Source organism: Centroberyx gerrardi, chromosome 14, assembly GCF_048128805.1.
Source record: "Centroberyx gerrardi isolate f3 chromosome 14, fCenGer3.hap1.cur.20231027, whole genome shotgun sequence".
NCBI lineage: Eukaryota > Metazoa > Chordata > Actinopteri > Beryciformes > Berycidae > Centroberyx > Centroberyx gerrardi.
In genome coordinates, this window is record NC_136010.1 from 15,209,837 (window position 1) to 15,225,731 (window position 15,895).

Genomic DNA, 15,895 nt, shown 5'->3' on the forward strand with positions numbered 1-15,895 from the left:
CAGAAACAGCATAAGAGAAATAAAAATAAATGCATCGGCCATAACTCCACGCTGTAATCAGTGCTGAAAATATTATCCCTTACGATATGAGAGATTCATTATCTATTCACAGAAATTCTGCTTTGATCATGATTTTCTACATGCACTGTTTTTTACAAATATACAAGATTTATCCCCTTGCAGATATTATGACAGGAGGTTTTGCACTGAGGGCCTCAGTCAGTCACTTGTGCCACCTGTAGGCCACACATTACCACTGACGGTACTGTGCAGCTACAACCAGGTCTAATACAGTTTGAAAGCTGGCTGGCCGAGTAAACCGAGCTGCCTTTGACTTTTCCCATGCATGTAGTACGCTCTCCGCAGCTCTGTGTAGTTCGTGAAATAGAGAATTTACATTTTCTAATGCCACCCCTGTAACGCACAGTACATGTTCTTTTATCTTTATACACATGAAACATTCAGTTCAATTCCAGCAGCATTACCACATATCACACACAGAAGACGTATTGCATCTGAATTTCAAATTATGATTTTGCTGAGAGAGAGAGAGAGAGAGAGAAAGAAGCTGGAGCTGGTGAGAGCAGAGACCTCAGCTGTCACTGCATTTGAAGCGCTTGTCACTTTTTTTTGCCTTCTTTCTAGGGCCTGTGGTGGACCCAGGGGCTGTATGAAATTCTGCCAACTACACACACACACACACACACACACACACACACACACGCAAGCAAAGATACTCTATCATGCACACACACTGACAAAACAGTGCATCTCTAAAGAGGGTACAAGCAGTGTGTGTGAGCCACGTTCAGGCTCTATTTCCATGAGAAACAGCGCCCCCTACTGTCCTCTCAATATACTGCTCGGCCAATCACAGCACAGGAAAGGGAAAGGGGAGACAGATAGAGCTGATAAAAGATTGTCTTTAATGTTTGGCATTGTTAATGAAGTCCATACCACAGCAGTTATGGGAGTAGGAAAACCACTTTTACAACCAAACACTGTTTGATCATGCTAACACCATATGTACAGGAAAGCACATTGAAAAGTGTATAAAGTATTTATATGAGAAGACTCAAAGTCAAGAACGGTGCAGACGGCCACAGTCTAATGGATTTGTCCTTTTTCAAACATTGATTATAGATATTTATCAATTACATCGATTTCTGGAGTACATGTATATACACAAAACAACAATAAACTTTTTTGGGGGGTCTGCAATAATTCTCAAAAATATTTCACAATACTGCTGTATGTACAATAACAGAATTTACATTGAAAAATTCTATTGTACCTATAGTTTATTTGAATATCACTCCACTCACTCAATTATCTTCAATGCCATCAAGCTCACAATAGATACCCACAATATGTATCTACCTTCAGGTTTGTCTCCATACAAAGTACAGTAGCCCATGCAGTACCCTGTGCCTTCTGTCTTGGTACGGTTTTTGAAACATGTTCGCACAACTGATGATTTCACATACAAAAATAGATGTTGTCTAGTCAGCTGACAACTTGATGTACAATAACACAAAGCACCCACCTGCAAAAAACAACTAGGAAAACAAGTGCTTGATAAAATATTAGCTATAACCTTCCAACCCACCGTTGAGTGATACATCTCGAGAAACAGCGCTGCTCTGTCAGTCCGCACAAAGTAAACCTCTTATTCAGTCCGAGCTGCAGCACTCCTTTGAAACACGTCATCATTTTTCACACAACAGAACATGACTGAGAAGAGCTGCAGGCAGAATAAGAAATATAGCGCTACAAACCAAACAACAACCTGAAACCAAAGCGGGACGAAACCATACAAAAACATCACTAGGTAGATATCTCATTCCTTCGGGGAGCATATAGAGAACAGGATGAAAAGGAGAACTGCTGTCAGTGTCGTGAGCTTCTCACTGTCAGCTGAGGTGTCCGGATGAGAGGTCATACTGCATTTGAGTGCACTTAAGGCAGGTAGGCGATTCTGACGCCGTCTGAGAGGGCTCAGATTGGCCCCTCAGTGGGTAGACAGTGCCATCAGACGCAAGCAATGCCACTGCAGCTGTCCAGGTTCAGCCCTCATTGCTTAGCATAGTCTGACAACCATAGGGAGACAGAGACAGAGAGAGATGGAGAGAGAGAGAGAGAGAGAGAGAGAGAGAGAGAAAGAGAGAGAGTGGTGTTAGTTCTGTTTTCAGTGTCCAGTAAGTGGTTGAGGTGTGGAGAATCCTCGTTCCATCCCTTCTTGATTCCCAATCAGCATCAAGCATCAAAATGCTAAGACCATTACAGTCTGTCTGTCGGTGTCCTTAGTTTCCATTCCACAATCCTGTCCGTGTGCCGGATGCTCTCATTCCTCTCAAAGAGATATCTTGGTCACACAAAAAAAGAGACAAATAGAGACTCCAACATAGACTGAACTTAAAAGCACTTAAAACAAAAAGGAGAATTGCAACTTGTGTAATACAAATAGAACATCTCATTTGAATACATTCACGTAGGTTTCCATACGTATGGTACGGATGGGGAATTGTCATCGACTGAAGTTCATGTCCCTTGAGATGCCGGTCCAAGAGGAGAGGTGCGAGTCCGATCTGGAGACCTGCAGCCCACGACAGCCCGGCAGCAACCCATATTAGAGTGCGCCATTTGATATGATTCACTATTAAGGAGCACTTAACAGTGTTTCGAAAAACAGAATGGACAGAGCCTTTGAAAACACTGTAATGTAGCAAATTTATCAAAATAATAATTCATATGAAGCCTTTAAAGCGTAGAAGTCACTTCACTGTCAATATAACCTTCTGTAGTTGCCTTGTTGTTGTGAAAATGACGAAGCAAAATTAAGGGAGTTCGGAGCTTATACTGTACCTGGGATCATGTTGGTTATGATCATGGTTGTCATATTTCACAAAACTGTTGTCATATTATTCTCAAATGAAAAAACATGCTCACAGACTAGTTGTACAATTGTGTACAATCAATATCAATTTTTGAACAAAGTTATTCTTATCTGTCTTATTGTTGAGCAGATAATATTCCTTTATTAATATCTAAGAGGCCATATAGAGCACAGTGACGGCAGTTGTGCCTCATAGTTGCTTTGAGGTTTACTCCTTTCCTTTCCTTCATCTGCACTGAAATGAACACATACAGCGAGAGGTAAACTGAACATACTCTGTTGCTTTACACAAGGTTCTCTCTATTCCTGCTCCTTTAAATCAGTGCAAATGAAGGGAAGAAGACAAGGAGAAGAAAGCTCTAAGTGAAATCTAGCTGGAGGCTCGTCATCACTGCGTCTCCTCGTGCTCCTCGCTGATGCACTGCTCCCACGCGTGCTTCCCCTGCTCCTCTCTGTGGCTGTGGGGGGAGTGGAAGATCCTCCGGGGCAGGGGGATGGGCTGGGGCGGCAGCTCCTCCTCGGGGATGCAGCCCTCCCTCAGGTAGGGCTTGGGCGGGACGGCCGGCGGCTGGGACCGGCGGTAGGGGATGTGGTGGGGGCCGTGGACGGGCGCGTGGTGGTGAGGCGGCGGCCCGTGGGAGTGGTTGTCCAGCCCGGGGTGGGAGTGACCGTGGGGGTGGGGGTGAGTGTGCGGGTGCGAGGCGGGGCTGCGGTAGTGGAAGGGGCGGACCGGGTCCACCGAGTCGAGTTCGGGTCCGCTGTAGTGGATGTGCAGGTAGGGGGAGGCCAGGTACTCGTCAGGAGGCGACCACAGGTGACTGGGAAGGGGCTCCAAGGCGTCGTTCCTGATGGGGCCGGTATCTGGGTACTGGCCCCCAAAGTTACTCTCGCTCAGAGAGGACACGCCGCTGCTGGCGCTGCCTGACAGAGTGGAGTTACTGCCGCCTAAAGCTGACTGAGGACTGGTGGGGGAGCCGGGGATGGGGTGGAGAGGAGACTGGGGAGAAAGAGAAAGGGAGACAGTCATCATGGGTGTATTTCTCTTGACTTAGCATAAAGGAAAAGGGTGACAAGATAATGGTGTTTTCACAATAACTGAAATTTCAATACTACTTCTATACCTTTGCAAAAGATTGAATTCAATATCGAATTTTAGAAACGTTCAATACTTTCACCAAATGTGTTCTGCAAGCTGCAAGCATTTGTGTCATATCCAGAGTGTGTATATGTGGGGATTGGATAGGAAGAAGAAGTAGAAGTAGAGGTAGAAGTAGAAGAAGAAGAAGAAGAAGGAGGAAGAAGGAGGAAGAGGAAGAGGAAGGTTGGAACAGACAAAGCCGCAGCCTGGCTCTTGACAGTAGATTGCAGCAGTCAGTGCAGTGAGTCAACCAGCTGAAAACATTTCAACAACATCACAGTCCAACCACGTCTCGAACTGAATCCCAGTCCACCTAAACTTGTTCACGGAAAATAATGAAATATGGAACTATTTCCATTACAGAGCCGACGGACGGACACCGAACCCACAAATCAAAACCCCAAAGTTGCTACAAAGCCGTCCAAGTCAAGTGTGGTTTGATGGTTTTTCTTGTTTGCCATGGTATCGTAGAAGCATCACATTTTTAAAAATCAATCTTAGTGCTGGTATTGAAGTCCAAATTCTGGTATCGTGACAACACTACAAGATATTGTTTCTCTAATGTAGCGGTCCAGTCCAGTACCTTTCGGAGCGAGCGGACAGGCAGGGCGGGGGGCGGGTCGCTGCTCTGGTGATGAAATGCATCAAAGTGCATCAGGAAATGCCCTACAAAGAGAAGTCAGACTCATATGTAAGAGAGGAGATAACGAAGTTCGACATTTTAAGCATTTAAGTTGATGCAAAAGTTTCAACGCTTTTTCTCAACACCATATGAAAACATGATGATGTGAATATTATGACAAAAAAGTAAATGAAGGAAGTACCTGGTGGGAAGGACCTGGGTGGGACGGGGGGCATGATTACCCCTCCGGTAGAGGTCGGCATATAGGACACCGGCTCCCTGTTCTCTCCATCCAGACTCCAGCTGCTTGGAGCACTGGGAAACACTGGGGGAGGAATTAAACCATGTCAACACACACTATGATTGCACACAGATCATGTATATAATATTTTACCCTGGCTGTGTCTTACCTTTCTCTGGCAGATTCATGTGAGGATCAGCACACGGCTTACAGGGGCTAACTTGCTGAAGTAAGGCACGCTGCATGTGGTTGTTCTGTAAACAACAACGGCAAAATACAACATTTAAAGTGGTAATCAGTGGGAGTCTTGTTATTGTTTTAGTTTGGCAACATCTTTGGTGCTAAGTGGGTATTGCTGTGGTGTTTCTGCACTGCATTTCCCAGAGATCACCCGTCAATCAAACAGTGTGGCCAGTAGTGTAATGTCTGTTTCCTTGGATTTTCTGGTGATAAAGTTTGAGTTTCTGTAGGTTGTGCTCTTTTCTTTGTCTGTTCAGCTATTCTATTTCTAGTTCTTGTTCTATTTATTCCAAACAGATCACTGTTGCTGCTTTTGGCTAACATAAAACATATCACTTCATGTGGGGCAAAGGATTTTTCCCTAGAAATACATGCCCACTATCTGGTGTTTAGACCAACAAATGTAGCAAATGTAATAAGCTTTCATGAACTGGGTATAGGTTGAATCACTATTGTATTATATCATTCAGCAATAGAGAGTAGCAAAATGGAAATTTATTTCTCTGAAAATGTCACGGTTTATTACTTTATATAACTTAAGTCTTTTAATTGATGAACACTCGTACATCAAAGGTGTCATTGGATCTTTCATGTGTGTTTTGCACATTTTATATACAGTATTATGGTACTGCAGATCCTATCTGTCCTATCAGTACCTGTCCATTCTCAGCCATGGTGTAGTACATGGAGTTATTGGCCCTTTCACGATGAGGCGGCAACAGTATCATCACTTCCCGGTTGTGTTTGGCTTTATCTGGCAAGGATGGAGAGCCTGGACAGAGAAGAGCCATGAGATGGAAAATGAGGTATTCTGTTTTCCATCTCCACTTATAATAACCTTGTTGTATGCATCAGCATCTTGTAACTCTATATCACTTATCTTTCTATACACAACCACACATAAATAACATGACCTCCGCTGAGTGGAAATTACAAATGCAGATATCGTTTTATACATAGATCTTGCCTAACTTCTTTGATTTATATATGAGATATCTATAAAAGATATCTCCTTTGCTAATCGTCACTTCGCTGAGGCATTTGTTATTGGTAAAACCTTGATATAGAAGCACGATATTTAGAGGTATATAAATATTCAGGTAGCCCAATATGATCATCATTTCAGACTCTGTATCCACCTCTGGTATGACTTCATGGTTTACTCTGCATTACTTACCTCTGGCACTCGAAGGAGCAGAGTTGATTATCTGGGAAGAGTTGGAGCGAATAGAGCTCAGGCTGGAGGAGGAGGGACTCGGCTACAAAACAAAATATATCAGTATAACGATAGCTAGAATTATTAAAACATAAAGATTCATATCAGTTTGGAAAGGTGTGTAAACTCTATTTCAAAATGAAACGGTGACTAAGCTAAGTTCTGGTGGTTTACCCTCCACTACATCCATGCTAATGTGTGTTGGCATGTTAAAACCTACCTGCATGTGTACCGTCTCCTCTGGGTGCTCCCCCATCAGGCCGTCGGTCATTATGACCAGGTTTCCTGCCTCACTGGACGTGTGAGAGGACAGGGAGGAGGAGGAGTGACGGATCGAACCCTGCAGGTTCAGAGGACTGCAGGACAGAGACAAAATATAAACACAATCTATGTAAAATAAGATTTGCAATGTGTATGTGTGTGTGTGTGTGTGTGTGTGTACAGATATATAGATATATACATTCTGCAATCTAGACTCAACTCAGAATCTGTATTGATTGATCAAAGTTGTAGATTCTGAAATATATTTGTGAGTATTTAAAACTGCACTAGACAAGATTTTTATGTAAACTCTCCTGTTGACGCTAATTAAGATACTGTAGATTCGCCCTATTTGCCCAAATGAAATTCTGGCGTTGGCTATGGTCACTGGTGGGAAATCTTCACCCGCAGGAAATGACGATTCAACACTTAAGAACAAAATACAAAACGATCCCCCTGAACAGCAGCGAGTGAGCGCTCCATCCAGAGAAGGCTGGACCTGGGTTGGCGAACATGAGCATGCTTTGTGCAGTTTACTAGCATCGCATCACATGACACATTTCTGGGTATTGAAGTTGGAACAGTTTTCAGACAGTTACCTCTCACTGCCATTTGAAGCCACCGACGTGCGAAATTGCCTAGTGCAGCTTTAAAAGTGGAAGTACCCAAAGTTACTAGACACTAATGACGGTTTGAATGTTCAGATGTTTTCACTGTATTTTTTGTCTTTGTAATTAAAATAATTACTTTTGCATAGTTTATCACTTTGGGCATCCTTTAGAGTGCAGAAACCCCTGTTTAATATGAATTATGGGTTGAGGTTACACATACAGTATATTGGGCAGGGTTAAGGTTAGTGTTAGGGAACAAATGTAGTCAATGGAAGGTCCACGCATATATAATATTACAGACATGTGCCCGTGTCTGTCTGTGTGTGTCTGCGTTCCTGTATGCGCTGTAATGCGTGACTGACCTGTGTCTGTGTATGAGGCGCATGCTCTCAGGACTCATGTGGCTGTGGGAGGTCAGGATGCCTCTAGGAGAGTTGACCCCGGCGCAGCCTGCGGGGCCAAATCGGTCCACAGCCGGCAGACCCTGCTGGGACCCGAGCATATACTGCTCTGAATATTTACACTGCACAGACGTGCATAAATACACACACACATAAACACACAGGCACACTCCTTGCACCTTTACACACACACAGATGCACAGATGAATACATCGCAAATGTTGGTACGTCAGATGAGGCAACGTGCAACAAGGATAAAAGAAGCATGGCTCAGACAGAAATGTGAAAAGCTAAGCTACACGTGGGACTACTCACATGGTGTAAACCTGTCCTCATCATGTGGAACTGGTCTACAAGCTTTTTGTGCAGGGGACGCATTTCTGGGTGCACCAGCTTCTCGTGAACAGCCAGCCCCACCCCCAGAATATGCACCTATTGTAGTGAAACAGCACCGGGGAGGAAGAAAAAACAGATTTATTATTGTTGAGGTGGATGTTTACTCCATTATCAGTCTATTCACCTAGCAGTTCCACATATTATGCAGTTAGAAGTCGGGTCTGACCTGCTCCTGCATCAGATCCTTCAGCTGTGTGACCCTCTCTGTATCTTCTGGGTGGCTGGTGATGTAGTCCTTATCAAAGAACGCCTGTTGTATAAGAGGATGAGTCAAAAGATGGGGATCCTTGCAAAGAGTGATTTAATTCATGAATTCAAATAATTCAGTAAATCCATTCATTCATCTCTCCACCCCCCCACCCCCCCCTCTCTCTCTCCGTCCCACTACAGTACCTCCTGGTATCTGGCAATGCCTCCATTCACAGCAGCATCTATGACCCCATTGAGGCACATGCTGAGGGGGTTGATGTTGCCATGATGCTGTCTGTGTTGGTACTGGCTGATCAGAGTCCGCAGCTCCTGGGTCTTATTCTCCACCACGTAAATGGCATTCTCCAGAGGGCTCACCTCCACCTGCAAGTAGACATATATCACCCCAAGCCATGATAATGAGAGAGTCTGAAGTTCACTGTACTGTATATATATACACAGAGATCACACCAACCTCCCTTTATTCAATATGCTCCCTAAGAAACATGGGTAAAAAAAAAAAATACGACTTCAGATCTGTTGCAAGAGGGATTGGGGAAACTGTCTAGCACGTCCCTCAGGAGGCAGCACTCGCAGTGTGAGATGATGAGATGAATGTTAAAGCTCCTCACCACTTCTCTCCTCTCCACCTCGGCCCAGCGGGAGATCCCAGGGAGAGGGCGGGACAGGATCAGGGTGGTTCTCTCTATCCACAGGCTCTGTTAAACATGCAGAAAGAGAACAGAGGCTTTGCAGCTGCGTCACAAATCTCCTGTCAACCACATCCGGAGCCGTCATGGAGGTCCAGTGGAGGACTGGCTGTGCGCAAATAATGGCTAAATAACAACCAGGCTAGAAAAAGAAAGTACCTGTAAAAGTGTGTTAGGATCAATTCAGTAATGTAAGTAAAACTGAATCGTCTGATGAGGTTTGTTTCCATATTGAGGTTATTGTGACTGAACCTTGCCTCTACTACAAAACACTACGAGTTGTAGCTTGATAAGAGTGAGCTCACCTAATCAGCTGTTTTTCAGCAGGCTAATTTAACAAAGCAAGAAATGTTAATATTAATACGCTAGCTTCTACTAAACACATTAGCTAGTCTGCAAATCAGATGTGTTTATAAGACAGTGCCGGATGTAGCAGCCATTATCTAAATGCTAAATTGATCAGATGTATCGCTGGTGAAATTATCGGTTCCCAGTCAGAAACTGCACAGAAATTCAATTCTGTTGAGGTAGCCAAGTTGTGTGTTTAGAAACACAATCAGCTGTTCCCAGCCTCTGTTTCCAGAGAGCTGAGGACCTCCACTATGGCTGCCAGAGGGTGTGTTACATCCGGTTACATCACCTGAAAGGCCTCTGTTCTGTTATCTATAAAGACTAACTGCTTTCACTGCAGCGCCCACAGAGTTGAGCCAATTTCAAGTTTTATACAAAAATGTTACAAATGAATTCACTATTCCTGGGAAAAAAGCTGAACTGTGAGGCAGCAATGGACAGACAAAGCAGCCGCTGGCTCGCCGTACCCTGAACTCATTCTCCCTGTCCTTGGGCCCCTTGTGGAAAGGCCTGTCATAGTGGAAGCGGTTGACATTGTTTATGCGATAGAAGCTCTTGATCCTTTCAGGCACACGCTCCAGCTGAGGCACATCAGAGATGTCTGACACTGGAGTCACCGCGTAGATCTGCAGGTCTGAAGGCAAGTGTCAAGGAAGCGATTGACATATGGACAGGCTTAATGACGGGAGAGAAGGAACACCAGGGATACGCAAAAGAAATGCTCACACAGACGTTTTGTTCTGTCCGACTGAAGGAAGTCATCTACAACGTTGTATTCAAAGTTCCCCATTGATCTGTCATAATCTCTGAGACGCACACAACCATAAGACAGCCATAGAGCACCAAACCCTACTGTAATGGAACCTGAACAGGATACACTGAGCGTCACTCTGTAGGATGGTGTCGTCTGGTTGGTTGGGATGCTGCATGGCAATGGCCTGTGGAAATTCCCCCAGCATCCTCTGCTGGAAGTCCTCTAGCCGTTCATAGTCATAACCACGACAAACAAACTCCTTGTTCTAAAGAGAAGGGAAGATAACAGTTATTAGAGTTATGTAACACTGAAGCAGAGGCAGGTGAAAGGTGCAATGGCAACTCACTTGATTCTGTCGTACATGACTCTCAACATGCTATACTTAACTAAAGTGCGATCATGCCTACTAAGAGATTTACACTGCAAAAAACATCCATCTTAACAATTTAGTCTCATATTCGGCCTTCAAATGTTATTTTTCTTAAACGAAGAGAAAAATTCTGCCAATGAGGTGAGATAACTTGTTTCCAATGCAGTTTTACTTGTTTTAGGAATTTCAATATCTTGTCAATCTTGTTAATATCTTGAAATGAGTCAGAAAAAGGACGATTACTATCAAGAAAATGACACTTGATTCTACAAAATTCATGAAACAAGTTGAACTGCATTGGAAACAAGTGAAATTATCTAACCCCATTGGCAGATTTCTTCACTTATTTTAAGAAAATGACAATTTTAGGACTTGATAATAGACTAAATGACTTGTTAAGATGGAGATTTTTTGCAGTGTAGCCCATTGATTTGAGCTTCCATTAAAGCTACAGATGGATTTTGGTTAACTCTCACGCTTCATAGCTAGGAACGGATTCAGAGTCGCTCCCTGGCGAGATTTACTGTCAGTTATTTCACCTTATTTTCAACATGAGTTTACCACCTAGGCGATCTGTCTTGATGGTACTGTAGCTGACACTGTCACCCGCTGAGGCATGTGGGGGCAGTGTAGCTAGCACAGTCAGCAGAATCGTAACTGTGTCAGGAGAGACAAGACGAGAGACTGGCTTTCGTGAGTTTTACCCTGAGGAAGAAGGGAAACTTCCTGCCATAGAAGCCCATTCGGAAGAATTCAGGTTCAATCCTCTGCTGTTCGATGATGTTGTCGTAGTAGGCCGCCTCCATTTTCTGTCACGAAATGATAAATATGCAAAGAGTCATGATGAATAATGATTTGATCACGCACATTAGTGAATCGTGTGCTGTTGCTGATGATGAGTGTGGGTGTGTGCTGGTAATTCTGACATTGTGTTTGTTGCTACACACTTCACACTGCAAGACAGAGGCCGGTGGAGAGAGAGGGAGCTGGAAATCCCATCTTCCAGCCTCGGAGACGATATTACATGCTTGTGAGCACATGTAAGCTGGTTGATAATAAAAGAGGCAACAGAAACAGGGAGCAGGCTCTAACTCTTCGGTTGTCTTACTCACCCGTATCCAGCTGAGGCTCTGGTAATCATACAAGGTCTCGTACTGGAAAGCCAGCTCCCGGCAGAGAGAGATTCCATATTCCCAACACTGGAAAGTGATATAGAGATGGGATTCTGAGCATATGGAAGAAATCAACACAGTTTACATTATGCTGTAGCTGAAGGGAAACCGCTACAAAAAAAAAATGACTGGGGGATATTAAAACATTTGGGACAGACTGGCATTACTACATCATTATAGACGGAGTTCGAATGAAATATTGAGCTGCTCTGTCTACACTCAATTAGTGGGGAGAATCACTAATGTAAAACAGAGAGGAAAAGCTTTGGTCATAAGAGTTTTGCTTGCCTACTGGGCTATATTTATACCATAAAGGTCAGCAGCTATAATATCACACTTGGCATTCAATATAGCTTCTCAAGCAGATTAAAGTTTCTTTTCGGGAAGTGCTATGTAGCCTGCGCAGTATCTACTTACAGTAAAGATGGCCTGGTGCATGAACAATATATGCATCTCAATGTATTTTCCTTTAACTTCTAATAATGATCCAATCAAAATGTCTAGCTGGTACCAGAATACCACTGAAGTACACACAGCTTTCCGTTTGGCATGGATGCATTTTTGTAACATTCCTATAGGGAAAGCAGGGGAATCTACAGATCCAGAACAGTTACTTATTTGCTGTGGAAGAGCGCTGATAAAAAGAAAAGAAGAGGTAACAAAGAGTTAACAGAGGCGGCCACACTTTACTTTTGTTTCCTTCTCTGCCGCTCCCCAAGTCCAGAGGCCATTGTCCTCTCCAAAGCACAGACTAGTCGACTAATTTAATTTTGTGGATGAATAGCAGCCGGAAGAGGAGCGATTCAGGGATGAAGCAAATCAGATTTGAGCAGACATCTGACCCTTATTTGGTATTTGTCTGTAGTGGCATGGGCATAGGCTACACGGTTGTATTTATATTACACTGTGTGCAGCATTTTCTTCAGCACAGACAGCTCCATCATGATACAAGACAGGTGCCAAAGTTCAGAGACGGATGATTCTGTTTCCGTGATCCACAGTTCTTGTTTCGCACTCAACACTAGAAAAAGCAGTTTCTTCTGATAATTAAAACTGAAGCTGAAGAAAGGCAGTCTGTTCAGGTACATGGTGTTAAACAGGGGAAAGCTAGAGTGATTTTACTTCTGCAAAAAAAAGATGTTGGCTGGCCAAAAGTTTAACAGCACCCCAAGGTGTTATCTTTATGGGAAAGGATGCAAGGGTGCTTGGTGCCATATTGTAGCATTTACATGATAAAGAATAGCCTACAGCCTGATACGATGATTTTTAGGAAAATTAATAAATGTTTTGTCATTCGCCTTCCTTTTTGCGGTTTAGCTCAACTGCTACAAATAATAAAAGGATAAATTATATTTTTGGGCCCACCAAAAGATTACCATCTAAAATGGTAATCTGATAACTGATCTTGGTCGATAGTCTAATAATATTTTCTATATCTGTATTTGCACCCATCATGAGCCAGATCCAGATTTAGTCATTTGTTTGGCTAGTTTAGGAAATTATTCATTTAATGAAACTCAGTCTGGCCCCAAAACCTTTTTTGGGGATTTTGTTATGAATTGTTTCAGCGGTTCCATGATTACCAGTCAGGCGAAGTCAAATTTATTTGTAAAGTGCTTTTAAAATTAGATTTGTCACAAAGTGCTCTGAAGAGTAAAAAAGGATACAGATTAAAACAAGAGAGAACAAAACAAATCACAAATGAGGACCAGCAAAACCTGGAGGTACAGGGAGAAGCAAGTCAAAAGAGGGATAAACAGCTTCAGAAAGACTTTACAAGGTCCCATCGCTCCCCAGCTGTTAATGAGGGCAAAAGATATATTATGGTTAAACAAGTTACTGCTTGGGAATGGCTTCACTACAGATGAGAGAAAACAGCCAGTTGAACATATCAAAACAATAATAAAAGAAGCTGTAGAAACTATTGTGACTTTCATTTAGCTAATTTATTTTAGTTGACTAGTTTCTTTTTTATTTAGTCTCAGTGAACGATAACAACCTTAGTTTGGTTCATTTCTAGTCGTATGATGTCTTGTCCAGCACAAACCCACTGATACTATCCCATTACTACAACACTGAACTTGGCCTTGCCTCCATTTCCACAGTTTACTATGGCAGTGGCAGTAAAAGATCCTATAAGACCTTTCTCCTCATCATTTCAGTTGGTGTGGGTCAGAAATGACAGGCATTTAGACATGAAAACCTGGCTTGAACTCGGTCAAAGCGCCGGAGTAAGTTACGAACTTATAAAACTTTCACTCGCCTTGCCCTTGTTGAAGTAGTGGAGGATTTTACGGCTGAGGTTTTCCTTGCGTTGCCACTCGCTCTGAGACGGGTAGTGGAGGAAGTCCCTGAGGGGCCGGTCCTCCCACTGCAGCAGCTCCCAGTACAGCAGCAGGGTGAACGCTGCCTCTGGTGGAGGGGCCCAGGGGTTACAGGGCAAAGGTCAACACAGCAAAGTACATCTTCAGCTAAGTCCACCTACTAGCACACCTGTAGATGTTAAACAGTTTCTGGTGCTTCTGCAGATTTAATGTCTGTTACCTGTGAAGTCCTCTGCTTGGAGATGCAGGTCACACAGCTTGTGGATGTAACGGATGTACATGTCCTCCTTGTTGACCTCTGACTTGTAGAAGTTCTGGGGTTCGATAAAAAAAAAGACAATTATTTGTTATTTTCCAATTCCATATGTGGAAATATTCACACTATAAATATAGCCCAAAAAATAAATGTCTCACCATGAGGTTGACGGAGCCACCAATTTTCTTGTTGTTCTCCATCTCATCTCCTTTCATACAGTCCCTAAACACAGAAAATATATTCTCTGTTATTGCTCTGCAATTTAACGACATAAATCAACATTGTTATGATGTGCAAGATAACCTAAGGTGCACCTGTAATCTAGTAATCGCTCCATGAGTCTTGTGACCGATGTGACAAATGAGATGCCCGTCTCTCTCCACGTCTCCTGCTCTATCTTTTCCAGTAGGCTGCGGAGAAAATAAGACGCTCTTACTGAAGGTGGTAAATATTACTGTGAGGAGCGCAAGAAATAAACAGATATGAATCAAACAGCCTCTTGGCCTTGGCTGTGAAGGCATTATCCCTCACCTTGGGTACGGGCCAAACAGCTGGGTCCTGGGGTGCAACAGTGAAATAACACAGAGACGTATTTTAGGAAGAAATACTTCTGAGAGAGCAGCATTATTCTGCGTAGCGCTTGACTGGTGCAATAAAAGCTAAACAAAGGTTTGATGCTTACAACAGGCTGAAGAGCTCTCGGTGATTATCATCTCCCTTCCCATCAGACACCATGCTGTCCAGCTTATCCATCAGCTCTGCTTCCACCTACACACACACACACACACACACGTTCAGCCAAAAAATGTGAGTGAGTACCCATTTGTCCAAAAATCGGATCAGGACATCTGCTGTGGCACAGGATCTGCAGTTAATAACGCAATAATGTAGCAATGACCTGTTTGAAGTTGCCGTTTTTCCTCTGTTCCCAATCCATCATGTCATGGAAAATTGGAATCATAATATTTCGAACCTCGGTCTGAGGCACCAGGGTGACTCCCAGGAAGGGACCCATCATTCCCGGGATGAAGTGGGGCTTATTGTCACCTAAATCACACAGACAGGAATCCATTATACATTTCATAAACAAGTAACAAGTAAATGTAAATGTATGTGTGTGTGTGAGGTGTGTATCTGTGTGTGTTTATGTGTTAAGGATGATGATCTCACCCAATTTTTGCCACATGCTGAAGAGCTCATAGGCCATCATCACTCTCATATCTCCATGCCTACAAAATGGCAAGTGGAGAAATGCAGAAAGTTAAAGAACTGCTCTGTGACCTCAGTGTGTTGCGAAGGAAACACACACAAATAAAAACAGCTTCTTACTTGTCGAGGACTTTCTTCCTCTTGGCCTGGCTGAGTGGCTCCAGCTGCAGACTGGGCTGGTTGATGTACAGCACTGTGAGGCTGAAGAAGGAGTTCCACACCTGGCACACACAACACACAATTACACAATTACATACAGAAATTAAATGCTGTATTGAAGAAATAGTTCCAGAAATGTAATCATGGAACAGTATTAGATTTTTCGTGGCTATGGTGCAGTGGGTTTCCTTCACCCTCGTCCCCCCGCTGTTCGGACACACACCTTGAAATCGAAATCGGCCTCAGAGAAGTTCTTGTGCAGCGCCGGAGACAGAAACTGTGTTGTCACTACGATGATACTGCAGAAAACACAGCACACACGACGTTATGCCTTCAGCGTACAAAACAAGGTGGCTGCCAAAAATAGATGGAAAAAAAA

The 15,895-nt window shown here is 43.4% G+C and overlaps 1 protein-coding gene across 1 annotated transcript in view; it reads right to left on the reverse strand.

The window, feature by feature from the left end:
* Positions 1 to 3,284: 3,284 nt before the first annotated feature.
* The window catches only part of LOC139928279 (dedicator of cytokinesis protein 3-like), a 42,267-nt gene continuing 29,656 nt past the window's right edge, over positions 3,285 to 15,895 (reverse strand). Inside the window, exons 29-54 of the mRNA XM_078288244.1 lie at positions 15,740 to 15,815; positions 15,478 to 15,578; positions 15,319 to 15,377; positions 15,047 to 15,195; positions 14,831 to 14,916; positions 14,680 to 14,706; positions 14,463 to 14,558; positions 14,307 to 14,370; positions 14,113 to 14,206; positions 13,832 to 13,980; positions 11,509 to 11,595; positions 11,101 to 11,205; positions 10,150 to 10,291; positions 9,740 to 9,906; positions 8,844 to 8,930; positions 8,416 to 8,595; positions 8,189 to 8,272; positions 7,942 to 8,058; positions 7,588 to 7,730; positions 6,574 to 6,709; positions 6,315 to 6,396; positions 5,794 to 5,909; positions 5,067 to 5,151; positions 4,859 to 4,981; positions 4,618 to 4,700; positions 3,285 to 3,893 (exon numbers count right to left, since the gene is read on the reverse strand). Of these exons, the coding sequence (XP_078144370.1) occupies positions 3,285 to 3,893; positions 4,618 to 4,700; positions 4,859 to 4,981; positions 5,067 to 5,151; positions 5,794 to 5,909; positions 6,315 to 6,396; positions 6,574 to 6,709; positions 7,588 to 7,730; positions 7,942 to 8,058; positions 8,189 to 8,272; positions 8,416 to 8,595; positions 8,844 to 8,930; positions 9,740 to 9,906; positions 10,150 to 10,291; positions 11,101 to 11,205; positions 11,509 to 11,595; positions 13,832 to 13,980; positions 14,113 to 14,206; positions 14,307 to 14,370; positions 14,463 to 14,558; positions 14,680 to 14,706; positions 14,831 to 14,916; positions 15,047 to 15,195; positions 15,319 to 15,377; positions 15,478 to 15,578; positions 15,740 to 15,815 (3,247 nt within the window). The remainder of the gene's footprint in view (positions 3,894 to 4,617; positions 4,701 to 4,858; positions 4,982 to 5,066; positions 5,152 to 5,793; positions 5,910 to 6,314; positions 6,397 to 6,573; positions 6,710 to 7,587; positions 7,731 to 7,941; positions 8,059 to 8,188; positions 8,273 to 8,415; positions 8,596 to 8,843; positions 8,931 to 9,739; positions 9,907 to 10,149; positions 10,292 to 11,100; positions 11,206 to 11,508; positions 11,596 to 13,831; positions 13,981 to 14,112; positions 14,207 to 14,306; positions 14,371 to 14,462; positions 14,559 to 14,679; positions 14,707 to 14,830; positions 14,917 to 15,046; positions 15,196 to 15,318; positions 15,378 to 15,477; positions 15,579 to 15,739; positions 15,816 to 15,895) is intronic.